The sequence below is a fragment of the Macrobrachium rosenbergii genome, chromosome 51 (genome assembly GCF_040412425.1).
Source record: "Macrobrachium rosenbergii isolate ZJJX-2024 chromosome 51, ASM4041242v1, whole genome shotgun sequence".
NCBI lineage: Eukaryota > Metazoa > Arthropoda > Malacostraca > Decapoda > Palaemonidae > Macrobrachium > Macrobrachium rosenbergii.
Window position 1 is genome coordinate 45,842,383 of NC_089791.1, and position 25,945 is coordinate 45,868,327.

The window sequence follows — 25,945 nt, forward strand, 5'->3', positions numbered from 1 at the left end:
GAGAGAGGAGAGAGAGTTGGCAATACATTACCTTAAAAAGAAATAAATGGTTGACTTAGAATATAGTGTGTGACTCTCCCCCCCATTCCAAATCTATTTTTAGAAGTCTTCTCAACCCCGTTTTACAAACTTTTTTATTCTGTCACTTTCTCTTTGTTCTGGAAATGCTCTATGTCTCTATGTTTTAGAACTGCGCATTTACAGTTTTAAAGGTACATGTAAAAATTAGATCAATTCAAAGTATCTGTACAGTTAAAGACATACAGAGAAACAGTGCTGTAATCATTAGGTTGGCTAACTGAACAAGAGAGAGAGAGAGAATATGAGTTGTCCTTACTTAAGACAGTGAAATTTTTAAAATTATTACAAACACACATACACACAGAGAGAAAATTACAAGAAAATTTGGCCACTGATTAGCAACACTTCCCTTCCTGTGTGTTAAATGACATGTCTGACAACTTTTGCCTTTCACCTTCTTACAAAAGATGAGAAAATTTGTTTGTTCAAAATAATACAAATTTTGTATTACAGTTTTATTATTATTTAATTTGAAATCTTAATCTTATATTTGAAAATTAGTACATATTATTACAAAAAGTTTATTTATCATACAAATAAACATACCTGTTTTACATGTACCATAAAAATTCATCTCACTAAAGAAAGAAAAGAGAAAAGAGAGAGAGAGAGAGAGAGAGAGAGAGAGAGAGAGAGAGAGAGAGAAGAAAGTTATTATTACTTTTAATAATATTTAATGTTTATTTAAATTTTATAAAAGCTTGAAAACTTATAAATTACATAAAAAAAATTAAACAAACACTTTTGCTGGGTTTCTCAGTGTCTGGAAATGTTGACGTGTCTGTGAAAAACTCATGTATGACCGATTAGTTAGGTTCAATAAAAAATTCGTGTCTGTGAATTTGTACAACTCGAATGCTTGCCAAGTTCGAGTATTGTATATACAGTATACACATACATATATATATATATATATATATATATATAATACAATACAATGTATAGTGCTCTTTTATTAGGTAAAAGTAGTACTGTATATCGAAAATAATATTGGTAAAACTGTAATGAAAACATTATCAGAAAAAATACAGAAATTTGTTGCTTGCAAAAAAATTGGAGTAAATAAACAAGCATAAGTTCAACAAATAAGGGAGTGCCCTTTTTTTTAATACCCTTACTACCAAATGAAAAAAATATGTTTTTTTGATATTAGGTACAACTAAATTTTTTCTCTATAGTATTCGTAAGCACGTGTAAACATTCAACTTGATCATTTTTCATCCTTCACAGAATTCAAACAAATCAAAACCCAATACCAAATAAAAACTGCTAAAGCCTAAGAATGAAGAGAAACTTCCTCACAGTTAATATGGCAGGTTATCAAAAAAATGCTATGGGAGAAGTAAATTAATAAATAAAAAAAGATAATTACATTTAAAATTACTTTCTACACAAAACCTAGACAAACTGTCAGTATAAGTAAATGAATGGATACAAAACTAACCTTGATGGAGTGTGATTAGAAGAAATTCATAAATGAACAGAAAAACTAAATGAATGAATACTTTGGTAAGTAAATTCATAGTTGACTGGACATAAAATAAATACAAATAGAAGATTGGCTAGCTACCAGTGGACATAGCCAAACTGAAATATAACAAGATGTTTAGTTTTAAATAGCTGAAAAAAGGGAGCTTGCTTCAGAATAAAAGACTACTGTACTTGTGTACTGAAGTGTCTAGTTTGAAATAAGAAGACTAATAGAAATAGACTTAGTTGCCAGAGGGAAAAAAAAAAGGTTAGTTTCAAAGTGGGATTGGCTAGCTTTAAGTAGGAACAGTTAGCTGGAAGTAGGATGGCTAGCGTTTTAGATAAACTGATTGCTAGAAGAAGGAAAACTAGTCTCAAGTGGGAGTAGCTAGTTGGATGAGGGTGGGCGAGCAGAGGAGACCAGTGGAAGTCTCAACGCAGCTTTACCGGGAATTCCTATGAAAGGAGGCAGGAGGGGGGACAGAAGGGAGTTAGGTCATTGTTTGCACAGTTAGTCTCTATGTTTAGACTCGTGTGCTTGATCAATGTGTCTGTTCTAAATCAAAAGTAATTTCTGAAATGTACTGTATCTATATCCTAAATTGCAAATTTGAAAAACTATTTAAAAACTCTAAGCAAATAAATTAATGAATTGCTAGATGATTATCATTGTTCTTTACTATATACAGAACTCTATGATAAATGAGAAATAATATCTACTTTAAAGTCTATTAAAAGCTATAGAAATCAATGTTAAAATAATTTATTTATGTATGTGTGTATTGTGTCCAAATGCATATGTGAGTGTGTGTATGTAAACATATACATAATCATTTATATCACTGTGTGTGATTAAAATATAAAAAGCACACACAAAAATACTAAACAATATATATATGTTAATATCTACAAGATATCCAGTAGATACATAAAATACACACACACACATATACAGTATAAGTTTACTCACATTATAACAGGCTGTACAGAACATGTGCATGTATGTATATTACATGTATGGACATGAATGTATATGAAACTTTTTTATGAACTGTAATAAATGAACTTTCTAAGCAAGGCCTATTTGACCACAGTTATCTGACAATGTATCATGATAATTTCTTGGAAACAGTAACTCATCCTTTTCAAGATGAAGTGGAATTTCTAAGCTTATGTTGACTATCAAAATCCAGGTATGTATACACCGTTGGTCCTACATAAATTCTTGAAGTATACACTTTGAAAAATTATTTAATTCCATGCTTCTGTATTTTTAAATTCTTATGGCATCAAAAATAATCGATAAAGTTATGATTTCACTTACTGTACTAAAGTGCAAAAATAAAAATAAAAAATTTAAATTTAAAAATTTAAAATATTTAAATCACATATTTTACTAATAACCACAGATATTTTTGATTAGTACTTTCAAATTTTTCAAGCTTCCATACAAAGGCATGAGGACAAGGTAGTGGAGTTGTTTTTGTGGATAATTTTGTAAGGTAATTAAAAAAAAAGGCAACTGACTATTTAAAATAATTTCAATGTTGATCTTTTAAAATAATATGGTATCAGAATTTTTCTAAGAAAGCTTATTTTTCTTAACCAATCCCTGGGTTTTAACCCCATGAAAACTCCAATTTACAGATGAGCACTACCTATAAAAATAGATCTCAAGACAATTTACCTTCTTTCAGAGGAAATTTTAAAAATAACTCCAAACTATTATTGTAACCTTTTTTAAAAAGTTTCAGTTTTAATCAGCAATATGCTGAAATGCCAAATGATATACAGTACAATACTAGAAACTGCCTAGCAAATTTCCTATTGCTTTAAAATAATCTTGGGTCACTTATGATGATATACGTAGGATTTATGTTTAAGTTATTTCACCAACATTCAAGTACAGTTATTGATAACCCCCATTGTTGTAAAACTGTGTTGAGTGGAATTTCATACCTGTAGATTTCTTGTTCTTGGTTGCTTCTGAACATGTCAACAGAAAGAGTAGATCTAGGGGAAAAAATTTTGGATATCGCTCCCTTGTCAGGAGAACAATAGCATGAATACCTCAGAAAAGGACACAACTGCCTTTATGTACATTTCCCTAATTCGTCTTTCACCAACGGTGTAGGGTGGCATGTCTCTCATTACCATTTAATGTCAATTAAATAAACAGCTAGAAAACAATGAGTTACTATTTCCTGTCAAAAAGATGATAATAATAAAACTCCACGTAACTGGATAGCTTAGACCATAGCAGCTCAAATGTTAATCCAAGTTACAGTGTAACTACTATAATATGATATAGTACTGACATACAATCGCCAAGTTGTAATTTGGCTATGGCTCAAATATCCAAAATTCAGACTTAAGTTACTTCAGCTAAAAAAATAGCCTAAACGCTAATCTTAATCTAGAATTATCATCAGTAAGAAATCAGCAACAACATAACTAGAATACATATAAAATTTTCCTGGAACAAAATTCATATTCAGTTCTAGTCACATAATCTACCTTTACTCAACAACTATGTACACGGTTACAAATACTGTATGTACAAAATCTGACTAAGAAAACAAAAGAGCTAGTTGGAACTAAAGTGTACTGTAGTTTTAAAATCATGCCAAACAAATGAAGAAAAAGTAATGTTCTCATAAAAACAATGTATCATTTTGTACTCAGTGCAAAGGTCATTATCACTAGGTGGTCATTCACTACAGTACCTGTGTGTCCTTCTGAATTAAAAAATATAAAAATAAAAAAGAAAAAAGTTCCAATAAAAATATATTTTGTTAGTGTTATGTGCTTCCAAAAACGTTGGCCTGTCAGTAAGAACTACAAGGACACCTGGATTCAAATACAAATGATTAATTTCCAAAGGATGAAATCTACAAGTAGAAATAGTAATTTACTGGCCTACTTGTGAAACAAAATTGAGCTATGGCTATGGATGGGATAAAAATGGTTGTCTAAAATGAGAAAATATTAGGAAAAGGTCATGTGGGTTGGACAGTAGGAGAAATATATAGTACCTTAAGGGTAATACCAAGATTACTTGACTAAGGATAACACTTACAAAATCTACAGTAACATCAATATAAAGGAAAAGATATACAATCAGTTATGTGCTCAGGAAAAGGAACTTTGGGGTGATTGTTATCTACAACATACAAATTAAAAAGAAAATAAAAAATATGCACTGAACCGGACTTATATTCAAATACAAATTTAATGCTCCACCAGCACACATGATACATCGTTAGCCATTTCCCACCCAAAATTCAACAATTAGTAAAGGATGTATGCAACACTCACTTCTGGATGATAATTATAACAGTTCTGAGGTCTTCTTCTGAAGTGACTGAGAAGCAACCGATTACAATGCATCGTTTCGTTATAGTCCACTTCCGCTGGCTCAATGTCTACATTTCTTGATTCGCACTTGCACTGATTATTGACAGCGACCAAAATGAGGTTTGTTGATTTCACCTTCTGAACGCTAAATGGCCTGATCAAGGAGAAAATACAAATTTGTCATTTATTTTTCAAAATATCACATAACTTCAGCAAACAACTTTAGGAAAAATATATAAGAGCATTAAAAAGAGTGAAGAACATGAAAGCATAGGTACAAAGGCTAAAAAAAAAGGCTTTGACATAGGAAAAACCTAGTTTTGGTAGTCACTGTTGAGTCCTCAAGGAGTTACCTTCCATGGGTCTACCAGACCTCCATGGTGACCAAACTAATATCAAAGAATTCTCTTTTAGTTGGTCTTTGGCAGGTATGGTGTGTAATGAAAGTAAACACTAAAATACATGATGGAGTATGTGGACTTGAAGATAAGAGGCTCTTTTCCAATCTTACAGCAAAGCTGTACCCTGGCTCTTTCTTACGCCAAAACCTGCAAGAAGAGGAGGTGATTAATGCATGTACAGTCCACCATATTGTCGACAAGAGATTGGTGTGGAGACCAAGAAACCATTACTTTCTGTCGGTTAATGCAGGATGATCCCTCACCCAAGTCCTATGCCTTTTTGTCAGGGAAGACAGCAATTACCAAAAATAGGTTTTTCCTATGTCAAAACCTATTTTTTGATAGCCTAGTCTCTTGTTTCATCCTCAAGGAGCTTTAAAAAGAAACTGACAGGTGACTAAATGGCTTAAGCTCTCAAATTTTAATCCCAACAACCCCAAGAAAAAATGTTTCTGATCCCAGATCAAGCCCCATTCTTTATTCTAAATACTCCTCAGGTTTTGGTAACAAAGAACAAGAAACTAAACACAAATTTATGTTTTAAGGTGTGGTTCTACAGTGACTTACCTAGTATTGTCACACCTTCCCCAGCGACTATTACCATACCCACCCGTCAGGAAGACCCCTGGTTTTCTGCTGTAGCGCCTATGGGGTCAGGACTAACCATACCACCTACTGATGCACAGTTAGTCGAATTTGTTCGAGCTCATGGCAATAATGTTTTAAGAATACTGTCTCTGATGACCACCCTGTACATTTGGAGACTTCTTCAAAAGAGACATTTCTGAAGAAGGCCAACACCGTACTTACTTTCCTAGTATGATGTGACCTAGGAAAGGAGTGTGGATTTGCCTTTTTGATGAGGGACACTAAAATTATTCTCAGCCCTTGTAGAGAGAGTGATTTGTTTATGCTTGGGTGTAGGAAAATAGGACCCTCTGGGATGTTTGCCGTAACCTCTAGGTAAACCTTATCAAAATAGGTTTCCTTCCTAAAGAATTCTCATGCTAGGGCAATCAAGAAGATTGCCTTCTGTAGCATGTGAGTTGTGGCTCTACAGTATTGGTTCCACTGAATTGAGGGGTTGACAGAAGTCTAAGCACCTTATTCAAGGACCAAGTAATTGGAAGCCTTTGGGAGTGGGTCTTTGTAGAGCAAAAGAAAGGAGAAGGGAAGTGACAATTTCTATACTGTACTAAGAGTTAATCCCCAATCCCTAAAGCAAGGCTTCTGTTAATGCTGCCTTGTATGCCACGATTGTTGTTACAGCAAGGCGTTTGTCTTCAAAAAGGTATATGAGAAAATTTAAAAGTGTCTTCACAGAGATCTCAACTGGGCTCTCAGCATGGATATAATCTAACCATATCTTCCATACGGACTAGTACTGTCAGATAGATGATGTCTGTAGTTTTTACACTAGGCACCTAGCAAAGGTGTGTGAGTAATTTTCACAGCAAACAATATTTTAAACAACCACACATGAAGGCATCGGCTGAGAAAGGAGGATGCATAGGTGACTTTCCCTCTTACTGCCTGGGATAGAACAGCGGACAGTAGTGGAATTGATCTCTTCGCCCATTGTTGGAGTAATAGGAACCAATGCCTGTTTGGCCAATTTGGGGCTATTAAGTAAGCTCTTCCTTTGAAGGTTAGAAGCTTGCTCAAAACCTTCGAAGTCTGGGACAATGGAGAGACAACAAGACAGCCATCAGCTCCAGGAAATTGATATGACAATTCCTCAGAGTAGCTGACCACCTCCCTGTCACCTGACAATCCTCCCAAATGTTCTCCCCAACCTGTCAGTGAGACATCTGTATGTATTATCACTTGTACAGATGGAGGAGTCAAGGTGACCTGTTTTGCCAGAGACTCCTTCCGGGTCCAAGGCCAAAGTATCCCTTCAACTTTTTTATTCTTTTGAAGGGGTTGGTTGCGCATCTTTTTTTTTGCATGTGACAGCCAGAATTTGTTCACATTTTTTAGTTGCAATCTGAGTATTGGATCTATTACTGATGCGAACTGCAGCATGCCCATTGTATATTCTAATTGCCTTCTGGAAACTCTGGGCTGTGCAAGGAACATTTTGAGGTCTTTCCTTACTATTCTGCTTTGAGTACTGATGGGGAGAGACAACTTGCCATGAAGAGTATCCCGACACAGTTCCAGCCACTGAAAATGTCTGCTGGGTGTGAGGATGTGAGGCGGGATTTTTTCTAATTTATTAGAAAACCTTTTGACTGGAGTCTGTTGACCACTGCTCGTAGGTTTCTCAAGCACAGATTAACCAATTGTATAGGTATGCTATTACCTGTAGTTGTATTCCTTCTTGTCTGAGTTCTCGAACAACTACCCTTGCTAATTTTGTAAAAAATTCTTGTGGCAATGTTTAGCTCAAAGGGCATGACTTTGAACCTGTACACATCTTTCCCAACTCTGAACCCTAGGAAGGGGCAGAAGGGAACAGTGGTAGGGGCATGCCAGTATGCGTCTTTCAGATCTATAGAAGCTGTCCAGGTCCCTTGTGGAATGATTGAATGTACTTGGGCAACAGTAGTCATTCGAAACTTTTGGGAAACAATGTGCTTGTTCAATATTGATAGGTTGAGGATCACTCTTCATTTGGACGAACCCTTTTGGGACACTGAAGAGACGTGCTTGGTGGTGAATATACGCATGTTTCTATGGCTCCCTTTAACAGGGCCTTCTGCATGTTATCTTTCAGAAAAGTGTTTGATTTTTGGAGGAACCCCTTCAAAGGAGGGGGGGATGAGACCACTTCCACACCAGCCCATTGAAAATAATGCTGTGTCCCCAAGGGGAAGACTTCCATTGCTTGTTGGTATCCACCTCTTCCTCTGCCTTTGCCCTTGATAGGCTTTCCAGGTGTTGCTTTTCCTTTTCCCCTATAAGGGGGTCTTTGGACCTTGTGAAAAGGATGTCCTTGCTGTTGCTGTTGTCCCTTTGTAGGGAGTTGTCCCTTCTGACCACCTGTCTGTGTTGGAGGAAAAATTTTGGGGGTGACTGAAGGCTTTTATGATTTTTGTTCATAGCAGGCCTTTTTTGGGTTGGGTAAGGGGAAGTTTTGGGCTGTTTCTGGACTCCCCTTTTCCCAGGAGAGCATACAGTACACTGTACAATTCTGTTGCTTGCTCGTTAAGTTGAGCCACAACAGGCGCTCCTCAAACAGGTCCTTACAGAAAGGGTTAGAATATAAAGAAGTTACATTGGGGAGTAACTTGTTGGAGCCATCCAATGTTTCCATTTGCACTTTTATGCCATTCTAGAAAGTCGTAGAGTGCTTCCTATAGGGTTCTCATAAGACTTTTAACCACAACAGAAAGTCATAGAGTGCTTTCTATAGGGTTCTCATAAGACTTTTAACCACAACAGAAAGTCATAGAGTGCTTCCTATAGGGTTCTCATAAGATTTTTAACCACAACAGAAAGTTGTAGAGTGCTTCCTATAGGGTTCTCATAAGACTTTTAACCACAACAGAAAGTCGTAGAGTGCTTCCTGTAGGGTTCTCATAAGACTTTTAACCACAACAGCAAAAATTGTTCTGGAATCTTTAGAAGCCTTTTGGTGGCAACTTCCAGCAAAGTGGTAGCGTGTATAATACTAAGGAGGTGGATCCTAGCATGAAATTCTGCTGAGGCTGTCCCCTCTTAGAGTTCAAGTATTGCCCATTCCTTGGTGGAATTATTCGAGACTGGGATGACCGTGGCAAATGACTTTAATTCTGCCACTGTCTCTCGTTTTCTAGTCACTGTAAAATTTTGAAAATCTGCCTTCACAAAAAAAAGTATACCTTAGTTTAACCAGACCACTGAGCTGAATAACAGCTCTCCTAGGGCTGGCCCGAAGGATTTGATTTATTTTACGTGGCTAAGAACTAATTGGTTACCTACCAACAGGACCTACAGCTTATTGTGGAATCTGAACCACATTATAACAAGAAATGATTTCTATCACCAGAAATAATTTTCTCTAATTCTTCATTGGCTGGTCGGAGAATCGATCTGCCTTCACAAGATTAATTATTTTCAAAGTGAAGGGACAGAAGGCTGGGGCTATTCGGTGAGCAATTTGGGTCTTATCCAAATAGCAGTAGAGATCCATTTTCTGCTGACCTGGTAAAAGGTGTCTTCTATAGCTTTTAATGCTATACAGTAGACACAGGTAGGAGAACCGTTTCTTTTAGTGGTGGTTTCTCAATGTCTGCTGAAGCTGGTACCTGGTGCCATTCTGTATTACGGAATGCTGCCCTGTCTCTAAATTCTACACGTACAACTTCAATCATGTTTTTCTCTAATTAGATACTTGCCATCGGGAGAGAAAATTAACACTGAGGCATCTCACCAAGGATTATCAGTATCATCAGGGGTTGAGTGTTGGAGCCCCTATTATGTTTTGATCTGGAGTTCTGTAGGCCGTTCAACTGGCCATTTTGTTGTTTTCAGTCGGAATTCTAGCATCAGACCTTGTTTGGGCATAGTCTGTATCCACTCTCACTTTTTGGTTACAGTACTTTTACACCTTGGGGTGTACATTACTGATTTAATTTCCATTTTGGAATCATGTATCATGTCCCTTATATATTGCTGTTCTGAGGCAAGGACATTTTTGAAGTTACTCATAATTTCCTCATGAAAATGATCAATTGTCGCAAACTGTGTACAGTATTCCTTTTGCGAGAGCTTGTAAATTCTGACTGAGCTTCAACAAGTGAGCTATAACTTCCTGTTAACCAAGGGCAGAAGTCCTGGTAGAGTTACTGTACCCCTCCAAAAATGTAGTCATTTCAGTTGGGGTTAGGTGGATCCTAGTATCCCTTTTGGGGGAAAGATCCTCTTCAGCACCTGATAGCTGCATGAGGGATAGGTTTCCTTCTGGAAAGTTTCTCCCATGATTAGCTGAAATTTGTGTCATCCCTCTGTGATCAGGGGGGCCATTTCAGTGGCAATGTCCACTTCATGTTAATAAACAGGGATGTCACCCCCACGTAAAGATTCCTCTACTTTCTCCGCAGGGTTAACTTGGGGACTGATGTTGCTGGGTTTTGGCCCAAACGTAGTTCTTGTTCTGAAAAAGGGTAAATAACTGCTGTGGGAAAGACATAATCTCCTGCTTCCTCACCCCTACTGAACCCTAGGACCCACCAAGACAGCTTAAAATAAGCTGTTTCGTTTTTAAAACTTGCTGCCAGGAGCATCCTACAAATTTTGCACATATCTGGTGACCAACCAAATTTTCCTTGTTTTTGCGGGGACTATGCTCATGGCAGGTGGGATGGGTTGTACCCACCGGCAAAAAATGAACTGAGCAATTTGTTGTGGAACACTTGAGCTGAGGGTCCTGCATAATGGTGGCCTTGTAGTGATATTAAAAAAAGTTTTTATTAGAAACTATTTAGTACTAATTGTCTGTAATCCTTGTACAGTATATATAGATATTATATTCGATATTACAGGCTAACTTGATTACAAGTGTGTGGCTGTAATATTTTATTTAACAAACTCTTATATATGTTGAATATATATAATTTTATTTAACAAACTGTTATATATGTTAAATATCTATACAGTATTAGCTTAATACTCTTTTGATTTAGGTTAATTGTGACACCAGTATATACTTGTACAGTATTACCATACACTGCTAGGCCTTTTGCAAGGGCTATATGAAATTTAATTTCTCGAATGTCCTGCCCTTCAGGCTAACTGCTATAAACTAATTTGTTTACCTAACCCTGGCTACTGTTTTATATGGCTTAGGTTAATGTTTCTAGCATAATCTATGTTAGGCTAAGAATAGAAGATTTCTTAGAGGATTCTCGCTTAACCTATTCTAGGCCACTGCCTAGTTTAGGCTTATTTAAATCACACTTAAGGATATAAACTACACAGGAAAAAACCCTCTTATAATCTAGTTTTCTGTGTTATCTGGCTGAGATTACACTTTTATCTGATATTTGGCCACTGCTTTATGTAATCTAAACTACTGTCTAAGCTAATAATAGGATATTCCCTAAGGGGATTCCTATCTAATCTAGTAAGGCCACTGCCTGGTCTAGGTTTATATCACCTTTAGGGATACAGGCTACATAAGACTATTAATATGCAGCCATACAAATAGACTACAGAGCCATAAAAACTAGGTTACATTTAATCTAGCCTAGGTTACTGTTTATATCTAAACTACTGCTTAGGCCAATAATAGGATATTTCTTAAAATGTTCTCACTTAACCTAGCATAGGGTATTGCCTAATCCCGATTATTTAGATCACCCTTAAATGTATAGGCTATATAAAATAGAAATTCACTAGTATGTAACCTTATAGCCAGGGTACCATTTCGTGTAGCCCAGATTATTGTTTTTATCTAATCCCAGGCTATCTGGTCTAAGGTACTACTTAGGCCACGATAGGATCTTTCTTAAAGGGTTCTTACTTAATCTAGGCTACTGCCTAATCGAGGTTAATTAATTCACACTTAAAGGTATGGGTTACATAAAACAAATTTACCTTAATATGTAGCCTTAATGCTAAGCTACCATTTCATCTAGCCCTAGGCTACCTGGTCTAAGCCAGTGCTTAATCCAATAATGGAATGTTTTGTAAAGGGTTATCACTTAATCTACTAAAAGGTACTGCCTAATCCGGATTATTTAGCGTGTATAGACTATATAAAAAAGAAAATGTTACTAATATATAACCTTGTAGCTAGGCTACCGTTTTTTTTTTGGCAGGGTTTTCTGCTTTCACACAATTTAACTACCAGTTCCAAAAGTTTAAAACTCAAAATTTAACTGGAACTTAAAACTAGGCACTAACTTGCTTCTTTAGGTGATTCCATAATTATGAAATTTGGAGCACTGACAAATGCAGCTGACCCAAAGCAACCAAGGAAAGCAATGGTTTCTTGGTCTCCGCAACAATCCATTGTTTGACAATATGGTGGACTGTGCATGCGCATAAATCACTTCCTCTTCTTGCAGGTTTTGGCAAAGGAAAAACCAGGGTAAAGCTTCGCTGTAAGATAAGGAAAAGAGTCCTCTTATCTTTGAGTCCATTACAGACCCCATCAGGTGTTATAGTGTTTATCATTACGACACAATACCTGGCCACAAGACCAACTAAAAGAGAATTCTTTGATATTAGGTTGGTCACCATGGAGCTCTGACAGACCCAATGAAGATAACTCCTTGAGGACAAAACAAGCGATTATGCTGTCAAAAACATGGATACTATAGAACCATCCAGTATACAAAACAATTTACGTGTGTAAAAAGTAACCTTTTTGCCATACAATTCAATAAAAATGAACACCATAGAGCTAGAAATTGCCTGAGAAAAAGATTCAGACCAAGTTGCATGAAAATGAGAAATTTTGGAAAACATCGCTAAAAATTAATATAAGTTAAGAAAAGAGACTAGAATCAATGACAAAAGCACAAGAGGTAATGAATACATATGGAGAAAGAAAGTGCAAATCAGGAAGCCAAAGGAATTCTAAGTTGCCCTATTGTAAATTGAGATACTTTGTAAAATATCTCAACAGTTCCACAACTAATTAAAGGGTGCTCAGTAGTGCAGATCCTTTTGCCAATGAGTGAATTCCTTCCAACACCCCTGGATCAGTCTGGATGGAGATACTTTTGCTAAATAATGGAGAATTTTTGGGGCTAATGGAATTGTTCTTTGTTAGTTATTAAATGAGCAGGTTTTCAGTCCTTAACTTTTGGAGGAATAAGCTGTATGTCTAGTAATTACTGTCATACTTTATAACATTTTTATGTCTAAAGGAGTAAATCTTATATGGGAAAATTACAATATCTTACTTTCTTAGTCAAAAAGAACATTTTTCAAAGTATCTACAAACCAAAATATATTCCATTTTTCATCTTCCTCTGTACAGGAATCCTTTAAAACAGCTAATTTGGATTCCATGTCATGTACTAAGCCTGATCTATTGAACTTCACAAGTCTGTACTAGTACTTCTTACAATTGGAATATATCTGCTTGTTTGGCTTCTCTAACTGTTCCATAGCTAATCAGTCTCCATAATCTATGCCTGTTTGAAAAGATTTCATCATGCTTTATTTTCTCCACCCATTTCTGTATAATCTTTATCTCCCTGTATATTCAAATTCCAGCTAATACTCTTCATGACATACTAATGGCTCAGTTTGGAAACTCATTGCTATTTGTTCATGTGTTTGTTAGTTTTTCTCTAAACTTGTTTTCTGAGCCTCATTTAATCTTTTTTACCAGATGCTATATAAAAACACTGACATTATCATCATAATGTTTATGTCAGCTTTTTCCTGTATGGGGTTAGACCTAAAAAAGTATTCTTATCCTGTTCACTTTCTACCTGAACTCCCAGTAGGTCTTGGTCTTCTTTCCTGTTCCCAAGATTTCCTGTACATTCGTCAACCCTTTCTCATAAGATTTAACAACCAGCTTTCAGAATATCTTCCATTTTCTCTGTCAGCCCTTATATATTCATCACAAGTGTTTGATCCCCCTACCAAGAGGATATTTTTCATTTGCCAGTAGGCTAGCTATATCTTTCTGTTTCATTCAGGCTACAGCTACTCTTTTCTCTTGCTTCCCCTACCATCCATGCCTTACAGTCCAGTCTAGGAGCTCCATTTCTTTTGACTTGATGTAGTTACACTCCTCTTGTGAGGAGTGGGAGATGTAAGCAATAGCTGCTACTGCTGTTATTACCAGTTGATTCACAACTTGAGGGGAATATTATGTGGATCATAAGACAGTTTCAGGAGTCCAGCGTCCAAATAGGCACTCCTTTGACAGCAACGACACCAAGGTAGTGCCATGGTTGCATTACCCTCCTCGAGAGACTTTTCGTTCTTAGGAACGCTGACCACTTGGGACTTAAGCACAGTTCTTTTTAGACTTTCAGGAGTCTCAAGATCCAAGATAGACACTCCTCGATGTGATAGCAATGACACCACGGTAGTGCCATGGTCAACAAAAGGTCCTAGTGTACTTTCATTTGCTCTGTTGTAGTGCAAGTACATGAGCAGACAGAAGAACTTTCAGTGCAGTGGGCAACCATATATCCCAAGCAAGATGGATGTCATTACAACATTTATTCACTGAAGTCAGGAGATAAGGACATTTGATCTTGACACCTTGACTTCGGGATTTGTTCAACCTCTAAAAGAAGCTGACGCCCAGCAAGGCCTAAAATTTCCATGAATCTGGAGAGAGAGTTGGGAACATAGTGCTGTCATAGAGAGAAGATGACCGATGTGCACCAGTCCCAAAGGTCTGATACAACCCAAGGATCTACTCCCTAAGTTAAGTATACCTTAGTTTAACCAGACCACTGAGCTGATTAACAGCTCTCCTAGGGCTGCCCCGAAGGATTAGACTTATTTTACATGGCTAAGAACCAACTGGTTACCTAGCAACAGGACATACAGCTTATTGTGGAATCCAAACCACATTATAGTGAGAAATGAATTTCTATCATCAGAAATAAATTCCTCTAATTCTTCATTGGCCGGCTGGAGAATCGAACACGGGCCCAGCAAAGTGCTAGCCGAGAACTCTACCGACTCGTCCAACGAAGAACTGGCTCTACTCCCTGTTGCTGCCACTTTGCTCAGTGGAGTGACAGGAAATCCCCTTCCCCTTGTGGCTGTGGAGGAGAGGGATTGCCACTCTTAATGACCCCCTCCCTTCTTCTTCTGTTTCCCTCCCTTCTAGGACTGGCCAGAGAGAGGGAGAGTAGACTTGAAAAATTCCCACCCCCTTCCTATACGTTAAAAAAAATGTAGCTTCTTTGGCACATCAAATATCTAGGACTTTGCTGAAACTGTAGGATTAGCAAAAGTTGCCTCTGGCCCTTGTAAGGGTTTGAAGGACACTGCACAGTTGCAAGGGGAGTCCTGAGAATCCTTTTAACCAACAGTTTCACCTTTGGAGCAGTGCCCAAGGCAAGCTCAGTACATAGACAAAATCATGGGAAGGTGAGAAGCTGAAGTTGCCTCCATAAGGTTACTGTGCTCAGAAATGAGCAAAGTAACCTCATGAAAATGATACTCCAAATTGGACTGAAAGGGTTCTAGAGGGGAAAACTCCTTAGGATCCAGAGGATCCCGACAGGTATAAGACCGAGGGAGGTGGGGAGCGAGATAGCTGAGCAAGACTGTCCCAGGGTGATCCTGAAAGTGTATACTGTAGTGGGAGGGCGAAGGAGCAGTCCTCACATCCAAGTGGGCATCTATGGTGTGGCAGCCCTGCCTGAGGTACAATGATCTGCAGATGATGAACTGGTACCTGCTCTCCTGCCATGAGGAACACAAAGAGAGGAAATCCATCTACATTTATCACATGGCCTCGGACTTCCCTTTCTTCCTCCACCAAAGAAAGAGTCTGGGGGCAAGGAGGAGGACAAAAACAAAGATGGTGATTACAGGGATGAAGAACAGAGAGACTGTCTGCTGTTTCTCAGACTCGTCAGACTTTTGGTTGTCTTAAAATCTGAAGGGGTGGTTGAGGGTGGAGGAGGAAAAGTTACAGCACATACTGGCTCAACTACAGGGATCACCACAGCCACTGGAGGATAACCTGTACCAGACAAGGTAGTCACAGGAACTGCAGAAGCAGCAGCAGACTTATCAATGGTTGGATGATCATTCCTTCTTTCTCTTAGCAAGTCCTGGAAGGCAGCAAGCAATGGGCTACCTGGAATGTTGAGAGTATGCCAAAAAATATTCAAAGGAGGACATCTCTATCTCCCTATTGGTGTCCTCACCCTTAGACAAGACACGAATGGATTTGTAGGTCATAAGATAATTAAACCTCTTAGGAAGGGGAAAAGTCAGATGCACTTCTTTCACTGAGGTGAGGTCCAAGAAGCACAATTGTCTTCAGGAAGGGAATGAATACATTCCTTACCCCTACAATAAGAGTACAGTGCATATGGGTCTACTGATATTGGGGAAGTGAAGTAATCACAATGCTAAGAACAACTGCCACACTGACACTGATCATTTCTTTCTCCATGAGGAAAAAACAAAACTACTAATTAGAGACAATACAAAAAATACCAAAAAGTACAAAGGATGTAGATGGGATAAAAGCATCCACATCCAAGAATCCAATGAGTGTAGTAATGGGAAGAGATAGCAGGAGTGTCCTCTCTCAAAGGCAGCCAAAGAAAAAGTGAAGCAATGCGAGTGAGGCATTACCCCCCCTCCTCCACCAGTTATCTACCTTGTTACCATGATTCAACAGCCATTCCATCTTGTGCTGAAGGGTACTCAGTACACATATGAAAGACCATGGTTATATCCCCGTGGGAACAAATAAAAGTATAAAAAATGGATTCATATGAATTCTTGTTGCTTTTTCTTACTACAGCATATGTTTTTACACTTCTGGTTTGGAAAGCTAGCAACCCAAGTGAAGAGGAATGAAAATTCAGCATTTGAATTATCATATGAGTTTTATTAACCATATATTCTGGAAAAGTAATTCGTAAAAAACCTACTAATTTGTTCTAAAAAACTGATTAGGCATTTTTATTAGAGGCACCAAGTTTAAGGTATAAAACAAAATGTATTGCAACATAAGTCTCTCCAGAAAGTAAAATCCACAAACAAAAATAGAAGGCAATCTCTAATAATTTTTGATGGCTGTAAAGCACTTTTAAACTTACCTGCCACAGCCATTTGCATGACAATTTGAAAGTTTCCCCTTCACTGGTTTGTATACACCATCTTGCTTTAGCTTGTTATTTTGAAGTATGTATAAGTTAACCTCTTTATCACAGGGGCGAGGTTTTGTCTTGTTGATATATGCCAACTGAAAATACATCAAAAATATAGTATAAAATGATAAATATGCCAGAAATTAGAGTTGACTTATGCTGGATCACACCTTTTTCAGAAGAAAAAGTTCTGCTTTCAGACCTGTTGATTATGTTGGTTTCCAGCTACATTCTGATGGGATGTGGTTATCCTGAATGGAAAACTAGCCCGACAGTTTAGTGCAATTTACAACCAAAAAGTTTAATACGTACCCTCCCATTCAGAAAGCCTCATGGTACACCATATCTTGTCCTTGAAAGTGAAGATTGGATTTTTTATAACCCACCTTCGGCCCTTAGATATTAATACATTACATAGTTTTTCTAAATAAAGTATGCTTGCATCACCATTTAGTAAATGAATCTAGAAGGCTGATGAATTAAAATAATTTTCAATACAATCAGTATTGAAAATTATTTTAAATCAGTAATTCACACAAACAATCTCTAATGCTAGCACGTCTAATCAGTGTCACTTAGGAGCCATCAGAGGCAGAAGTGTTGTTCTGTTAAGAGAAAAGCTAAATCACATTACACAATATCATTTACAAGACATGAGGTGGAATCTTATGCAATGCTTGGTTTAGCGTTAGTCACTTCCTAGCAGTCATAACTGGATATTCTGCCCTACTCCAATCTGTTATGATGTTACACTGAGCCATTTCCTAGCAACATTGGAAGACTTAATGTGTTCTGAATCTTGAAATAAACTCTGAACAACAACATTTTTATTTTTCAAGTGAATAACTGCCACTATGTGCCTTAAGTGTTCTGAGTATTGAAAAATGCTCCCATGGATCATGTTGTGTATTAAAAAATCTGATTTATTTTTGCAGTATTCCTAATCTACTTTTATTGAAAATCTATGTTTCATTTCATATTGAATTTGAAACAGAATACCTGTATATACAATTATACTTGGTAATATAAGGACACTGATGTAAGTTGAATGAGTGGATGGGTGACAGTCACTTGAAATGTAATCCTATTTCTCACAAATAAATTACTTTTTACGCTTTATTAATCTGGTTTTGAAGTCATTTTGCATCAAAAGAAATGCAAAACACTGGTACAGTATTGCACACTGATTAACTTGATTTTCTGTCTAGAACATCAAAGTTAATTTAATGAATTAACATGGTACAGCATTTAAAGCTGACCACACCACCTTCATAACTGCTGTTCACTTGTAGCATTTTTGATTCACATACAGTATATGCTATTAATCTGATGGTGTAACCTATGTACTGTATAGTAGTCAAGCTTGTAACTTGCCTTTTTTTGAGATTTACATAATTTAACTTGAGCAGTGAACAGTTGAATAAAAAAAAAACTTGCATATGGTAGCCCACTTTCGAATTAAGTAAAATAATAAAAAACAGAGACAAAATAATATTAATTCTTTGTATAAGAAGTGAATAAAATAACCACTTTATATTTACTGCATATATACACATACAATTGTATACACAAACTGATTGCAGTCAAAATAACTGAGGCAACCCAATGATAAGAGAATACATAAATGGAAGCATTGAATGAAATGAGATGACGACTTGGAAATATTTGCCATACAATGCAAGGAAAGACTAAATTCAGACAGTCTTGCAAAAATTTACTGACAGAGAATGCACAAACTACACCCAAACACACGCCAACAGAATACAATCTGGGTCAACAAAGGCTATGCTGCTCTGATAAGCATCAGGTTAAGTGAAGCCTTGGTGCTTTAATGGACAGACTTACTGATGTGGGAGTGATAGACGATGGTCATGACATGTATAGATACAGTATTCTTATTTACTAAAAATGTTTCAAGTTTGCAGGAATGCCATGTGCTTTATGAGTGATGACCCCGAGTCTATTTTGCTTTGCACATAGAGAGAAAGCACATTCTCTAAATATTGGTTTTAATAAAAGTCATTAAAAAAACAAGCCATTATTAAAAAGAAAACAGGTTTCCTTTTCATGGTTAAAAACCCTAATTGAGGAAGAAAGTAGACACTCCTACATATAAGATGGCATAACTTCTCTACTCAGAGGTATAATAGCTAAAGGTGCCTCCAAAATTTGTTATAGAGCGAAATGAACTTTAAATATAATTTAGATACTTGTCCATTTATCCCAAGGAAGTATCAGTTTTCCTTGCCAAAGGTTTAGTTTTAATCATTTGACCTATGGAATAATTTTGGGTTCTGCTTGGTGTTATTAACGTAAGTGCAAGACATGTTATGTAAGGCTGCATGTAAGATACTTATCTAAGAGTGCGGGAAAACTTAGTTCCGTGGACTCATTCAGTTCAAAGCTATTGCACTAGTATTGCATCATGTAGTGCAATATTGTAATGTATAAGTGTAACCAATTATTATTGTGTTTAGTATTGAATCTTATATACAGACTTTGATCCTGTAATTCTACCTCATATAGTAGGATATGATTCCTTATTGTGTATTGAGCTTCGAAGCTCATATGTTTGTATTCTATCATTACATACGCTTATATATTTTGTATACTCTTCTAATACGCCTTAAGATGTCACTCTGCTAATAAAGTACTCAAAGAAGAAAATCTTCTAATTCATCCGAAACATTTTTGGGCCACGAAGATGAAAATGAGATGTTAGTACACACATTAAAAGATCATCTTTCCTCTTCCTTAGGTAAGAGTAAAGGAATTGTATTATGTGGATATATGCCAGATAGAATACCCTACACTTGGACTATATCATAAACATCATGACCCTCTCCTTTAAATTTTTTTTTGTATCAGTCTTGACTTAAGGGAAATACAAAATTCACTTACAGGTGATAAGACTTATACCTGTACCTCAGCAGAGGACTCCCTAACTTTGACTGACATATTTTCATTGGTTTGTAAGCAACAGGAGTGATCCCTTTCACTTAGCTGTGGATCTTAGCTTGCAAATGGGAAAAAAGTATGTAGCTGAAGGGACACACACCTCTGCTAGAGGAAGGATCCCATAAGCTGATTTTCACAGCTCTGCATTTTAATCTTAAAAGAAACTGGCTTTTAAAAATGAGACTATGTTAAGAACTTGGATCACATCTTCACTGGTGGAAATCTTCCAAAAGTTAGTGTGATGTACAAAAACTAAAGTCTGGGTATGAACAAAAGACTTCCACTTGGTCAGCAACAGGAATAATGTTGTTACCCTACAGTTAAGATCAAGTCACTGAATAGGGCTGTGGGTTCATGAGCAGGCAAGGCTACTTTAACTGTCAACCTGGTTAATTTAGCCAGCTATTACTAACTGTGGAAGACAAGGGTTCAGCCAGAGATTGCTGAACCCTTGTCTTCCACAGTTAGTAATAGCTGGCTGAATATAAATGACTTGCAGGTAAAACCTTTAAGCAGGAAAATCAACATGAAAGCTTGCTGCATAAATGAATGACACCCAAAAAAGGCTTAAAAATATTGTATTGTTTTGATACTCTTAAAACACTTATTTACGGTACTTTAAATTTTCCTTTAAAAATATTTTTTTAATACTTATAAAAAGGTTTCGATTTCATTTTAAATACTTGAATTAAAAAAACTTCTTGGATGTAAACAGTCTTGAAATATTTGACAATAAGGTTGTAGTATTCAACTACCTCAAAATGATATCTCAGTAAATTGGTAGCCTCAATCTTGAAGTCAGCCTTAGGCCCCTGTAAACATAACCACCAAACTATATGACCTGGTAGCCATTAATTTAAAAAAAATATTTGCGCCATTAAGACTGCTGCTTTTTACTCCAGATGTCCGTTTTGTTTGCCTCCATGGCAGGATTACATTCCCTTTCCTTATGCCACGGAAATGGAATCACAGTGGCAGTCTTTCAGCCTTCATAGAAGTTTCACAATGATTGCATCATAACAGCTGTGGACACCAATTAGACTATCAACCCAGACCAGGTTAGACATCCCAACTTGTAATGATAAGAATTTCTTCATGACTTTGGCTACACTTACTACATATTTCTTGTTTCCATTTCAATGTCAGCCTCATTTCCTTGACATCAGTTAAGGTTAGCTTTTCCCTTATAAGTATTTGAATAGTATAAACACTTCTTCCCTCCACTAGCAGGTTCAGAGACTGACATAAAACTAGAAAAACAACAGGGATTTCCTTAAAATTTATCTTTTATCATCACTTATCCTAAAATCATATTTAAAAACCTCCAAAATGACAGCCTCTGACCTTTTCTTCGTAACCCTTTGAATTCCAAGGCACTAGTTTCAAGGCCAATGGGACTGTATGGCATTCTCAGAAGACCAGACTCTCACTTACTGACACTGGCTCCACACGGGGACCAGAGAATACCAAATGTTATTTTCACTAATCCTTGGATCCCAGCCTATTACTTTTCATCCATTTTTTTTCCTCTTCCTACACTGATGTCCCACTTCTCTAGCTTTACCTCACTCCAATTTTCAGTTCTCACTTAAGAAAAATCCTTCCAACGAGCTGTATGATAGTCTCAAGTGCTTCAGTGAACTCAATAAACTACTTTTCAATCAATAAATAAAGTCTATTGACACTGAAGTTGACTCGTGCCAGCTGTCAGCACCAGATTTTGGTGTTGTCCATATTGAGGCAAAGGGGCCCATTCAACAGAGCTATAAGACTTGCTTGATGACTGTATTGTGGCTTACCTCTAGACATCTTAAGTGCTGAAAATTCAAAATTTCTTATCTCCACAAGATCTCAACATGAGAGTGAACCCTGTTTACTCTTTTAAAGCTTGCAGCTATGCTGGATATCATAACCAGCAACTAAATCAATATATAAGATGGCTTCTCAGCCAGTGGGACTTAAGTTCTGAATTGATCTTCAAAACCTGGCTGGCCATTCAAAAACATGTCCTTGGTTTATTTCCATGAATAATCAGTTATAGAAGGCAATTTAACAAGACCACTGGTTGATGTTCCATGGATGAAGAATGTATGTGCAGCAACATTTGAGCCTCTTATTATCTGGTCAGCTACTTTGAGAAAAAATCAAAGGAGGTACGATAACAATCATTTCAGGCCTTGGCATATGAATCAGCTTTTCTCCCTCCAGTTGAAATCTGAAGTCTCAGCCAATGTGTTGCCCTTTCTGGTCTCATATCATTCGAGGCAATTCCACTTCTCCCTCTAACTCTAGATCAATTCTGTCCTCTCCACAGAAAACCAATCCAGGCCGTGCAACCATCTTCATTTGTGCAATAACGGGTAACAGAGAGAAAATAGTATACTTTCTTGAAATCGAGACAAAGAAAGGTGGGCAACAGCCAATGACAAAGATACTGTGCCAGGAAGAGAAGCAACGCTACCACCAACAGTAGGTGGAAGACTGGTGTGGTATGAGAACTGCTAAAATGAGTGGTAATGGCGGCTCTGCTTATTACCAAGTTCTTACAGGTGCTAGAAGACTCTTATCATTCCAATGCTTTCCTAAAGACAGCAGAGTTCTAAACTATATCTAAGACCTTGTTCAGATTTACTGTTATGTCTTTATGCAAAGGTTCCATAATATCTCTTCACTTAAAGGAGCTTAACTCATCTTGATAACTCACCACCAATACCCTGGTTAATAGTGGGTGTGTCTGTGCAAGAGTTCTCATATCAGCCACAACCAGATTTGGACCTTTCATGCTTGCTATGAGAAAGAATTACCAGGTTAAGTCACATGATGTTCTGGCTAGTGCTACGATAGTATACCATCACCTTCATTAGTGATTTGGGGAATCACTTATAGCTTACAGTATCATTTTGAAATTTTGCTGGATAAACTCTCAATAAAGAAAGTTACTGTTTTGGGAACCAAGTTTCTCCGTATTTACTTCCCTTCCATATCAATTCTGGTTTTTGATTTTAAGTCAGTTGGAGTATCAAACTGCTGCCCAACACTTTTGAGAAAAAATCTTTGAGATACACATAATGGGTTTGGCATTCAACTTTCAATAACTAATGCCAAATGATGATGTTTTCTTAATAGTCAATAAAAGTTTAATCAGTAGAACTCTTACCATGCAGTAGTGTCATATTTTCTAGAATATTATCAATCATGTCACCAAATCACCATAATACTGATCCTTGAAATTGCCCTGGGAGGACTAATGATGAACAATACAGAATCTTTGATAGTGAATGTGAATGTACTGTAAAAAAATTAATATGATGGAAAATATGAAAAGAATAGAGAAAAGAAAAGTGGGTAACTTACCACACAAAAGTCTGATATTCCAAAAACAAAAAGAACACCACTGTACACAAATAGAGAAAAAAAAGTTGAAAAACTAGCATAACAAATTGAAAACCACTAAAAAAGCTATAAAAGCTACCCTAAACATATTGGCTATAAATATAGCAATGCAAGTTTTTTATTGTCACTCCTGTCTCTTTCAACCATTAATAATGCCATCCTTTTTCTGTCTCAGAGGACAAAGAGAATCCAGTACCAAGACTTTAATAAATAAATAAAAATATACTACACTGAATTCATTATCATGTAAGTGGAACGTGCAGAGCTTTCAATGCTGAGGGCAAAAGAGGCAAAAGGTCACACCTACCTCAGTTGCTGTTATGAAGCAAAAATAGAAGTAAAACCAATGAAAGTACTAAAGGATTAGCTTTCACTGATGATGAACCAGTCTCAAACAAGAGCTTATACCAAAAAGAGTTCTGTACAAAAAAGGCATAGAGTTGTCCTTAGGGTGGAGAAATTAAAAACTTTCTCTGAGGTTAAACAAATTAACCACCGAGTGATAATCTCAAGGTTATAAATAAATGGATCCCGCAGCACCCTGCCATGGTTAAAAAATACCACAGGCAAAAATCTTCTAAAGACCCTCTAAATTTTTACATTTCTAACTTGAATTAGCAATTGCATATTGCTTTGGAGGATTATTTGAAGAGCATATTTATTTCAGTTTACAAAACTGAATATACATACTGTATAAATTTGGGAAATAAGAGATGTTTTCGTTTCTTTTAAAGCAAATAAAGACTTTATTACTGTTTTAAATCTAGATTAGTTTTGAAGAACATTTCCTAGAGTTAACTTCTGAAGAAGGGTAAACTGGAAGACTAGTACCTACACAACAGTTAAAATAGTATTTACATGTACAGGATAAATGTAACCTTTATTGTACAGACTACATTTCCATCTCGACAGTTTCAATAACCAATCATCATTTTACATACTTTTTATCGTTGTTATCTAAAATTAAAAAAAGCATTCTAGTGGAACAATGTTTTACGTGGAACAAGGCTAGAAGGGGCCACAAAGTTGCAAAGAAGGCTTCAAAAGACTTGCACAACTTCAAAGCCAGCAACCATTGTGTTTATCTTCTTGAGAAAGCTTATCAAAGAAGCCTCTTTCCCTATGACTGACATCTGCGAAACAATCCTGGATCATCTGCCAATTCATTTATTTGGTGTCACAGTTTAACATATATTGTGCACACTAAAAAGTAACTTTCAGGAACCTTAATGAACTAAGAATTCAATTTCTCTGAAGAGACTCAAGCAAACTGGTAATTAAGCAGGCTTTAGTGGAACACACAGTTCTGATAGTCATGTAATGCAAATGCACTACAATAGTAACAGCATCTGAAGGATGAATGAACCTTTCACCAGTCAGCTCGAAGTGATAGTAGGTCCTATCACTTGTACCTCCTACTACTGAAGATAAAATGGATTGCCTTAACCAGCACTGTCACATCTCTTAATTATGCTGCTGTACTTATCCTTGCAAATGTAGCAGACAACTAAAATCTTGCTACAATGGGGACGATTATTACATTTAAGGTCTCCTATGTGTGATGCAACTAGATCAGAGTATCAAATGTAACCAGCAAACAGATTAAGGTTCTACCTTCTGGGTGTTACAGTGTAGAAAGTTTTTGTCTATGGTAGATCTCTTTCTCAGGTGATGGAAAGGTGTCAAGGAATCATCTTATCTTTCTGAAAGTGAAGAGGTTCTATAACACTGTGACTACATCCAATACCTTTACTGGTTCAGGAGTATTCTTTGCCCTTTATAATGTAAAATTTTTATATATGTATATGCTGTATACATACAAATAACATTTTAAAACATTGATCCTATGAACTCAACCAACAACCTAGAAGGTAGGCATATACTGTATCTCAATTGTATGATAAAAGGGAAATTTGTAGTTTCTATTCTACAACCATTTATGAAACAATTTATGGCTCACATAGGGAAGAAAGGTGCCATCAAAACCTAATAGTTATGATACCATTGCCATAAATGTACAGCATCACACAAAGAAACCATCCATTCCCATTTTGTTTTATCAGGAAATCAACTAGAGACTTCTTAAGATTCTGAAGACCACGTACTGAAGCATAAAACGAAGCCACAATAAGGAAGCTACAAAACTCCTACCCTATGAATACAACAAGGATTAATGGCACAGTTAAATATTTTCAAGTATCTGCTGTGAGAGCTAAATTAAATTTCTTGGATAATTCTTTTTGTTTTCTGTGACAGGAGATTGGATGACATCTAGTTTTGTGGATAGATAAGAGTCGGTAGTATTAAAAATGTGCTTCACAAAGCTTCAAATACACTTATATCTGTACTGTATTGCTATCATTTGTCATAGAAATAGATAGCACTGAACACAGACAAGCTTTCTCTCTGAGGCTGCATAAGTATCTTCATGTAGTAGAGCATTTTTAATAATAATTAAACTGCTATCAAAGATAAATGCTAAAACACTGCCTTTACAGGTCACTGAATGGAGACTAAACTACGAATAACAAT

General features: G+C 36.6%; 1 protein-coding gene and 1 long non-coding RNA gene across 14 annotated transcripts in view; one reads left to right on the forward strand and one right to left on the reverse strand.

Annotated features, from left to right (window-relative positions):
* Positions 1–25,945, reverse strand: part of LOC136833364 (voltage-dependent calcium channel subunit alpha-2/delta-3-like) — a 590,349-nt gene that overhangs the window by 32,062 nt on the left and 532,342 nt on the right. For all 13 annotated transcript variants that reach the window (XM_067095399.1, XM_067095401.1, XM_067095406.1 and 10 more), the window contains 2 exons: positions 17,012–17,157; positions 4,870–5,062 (listed from right to left, as the gene is read on the reverse strand). In XM_067095399.1, coding sequence (XP_066951500.1) covers positions 4,870–5,062; positions 17,012–17,157 — 339 coding nt within the window. The remainder of the gene's footprint in view (positions 1–4,869; positions 5,063–17,011; positions 17,158–25,945) is intronic.
* Positions 19,510–22,971, forward strand: LOC136833368 (uncharacterized). Its single transcript, XR_010851449.1, has 3 exons — positions 19,510–19,820; positions 20,923–21,078; positions 22,335–22,971. It is a non-coding gene; the product is annotated as an uncharacterized lncRNA (long non-coding RNA).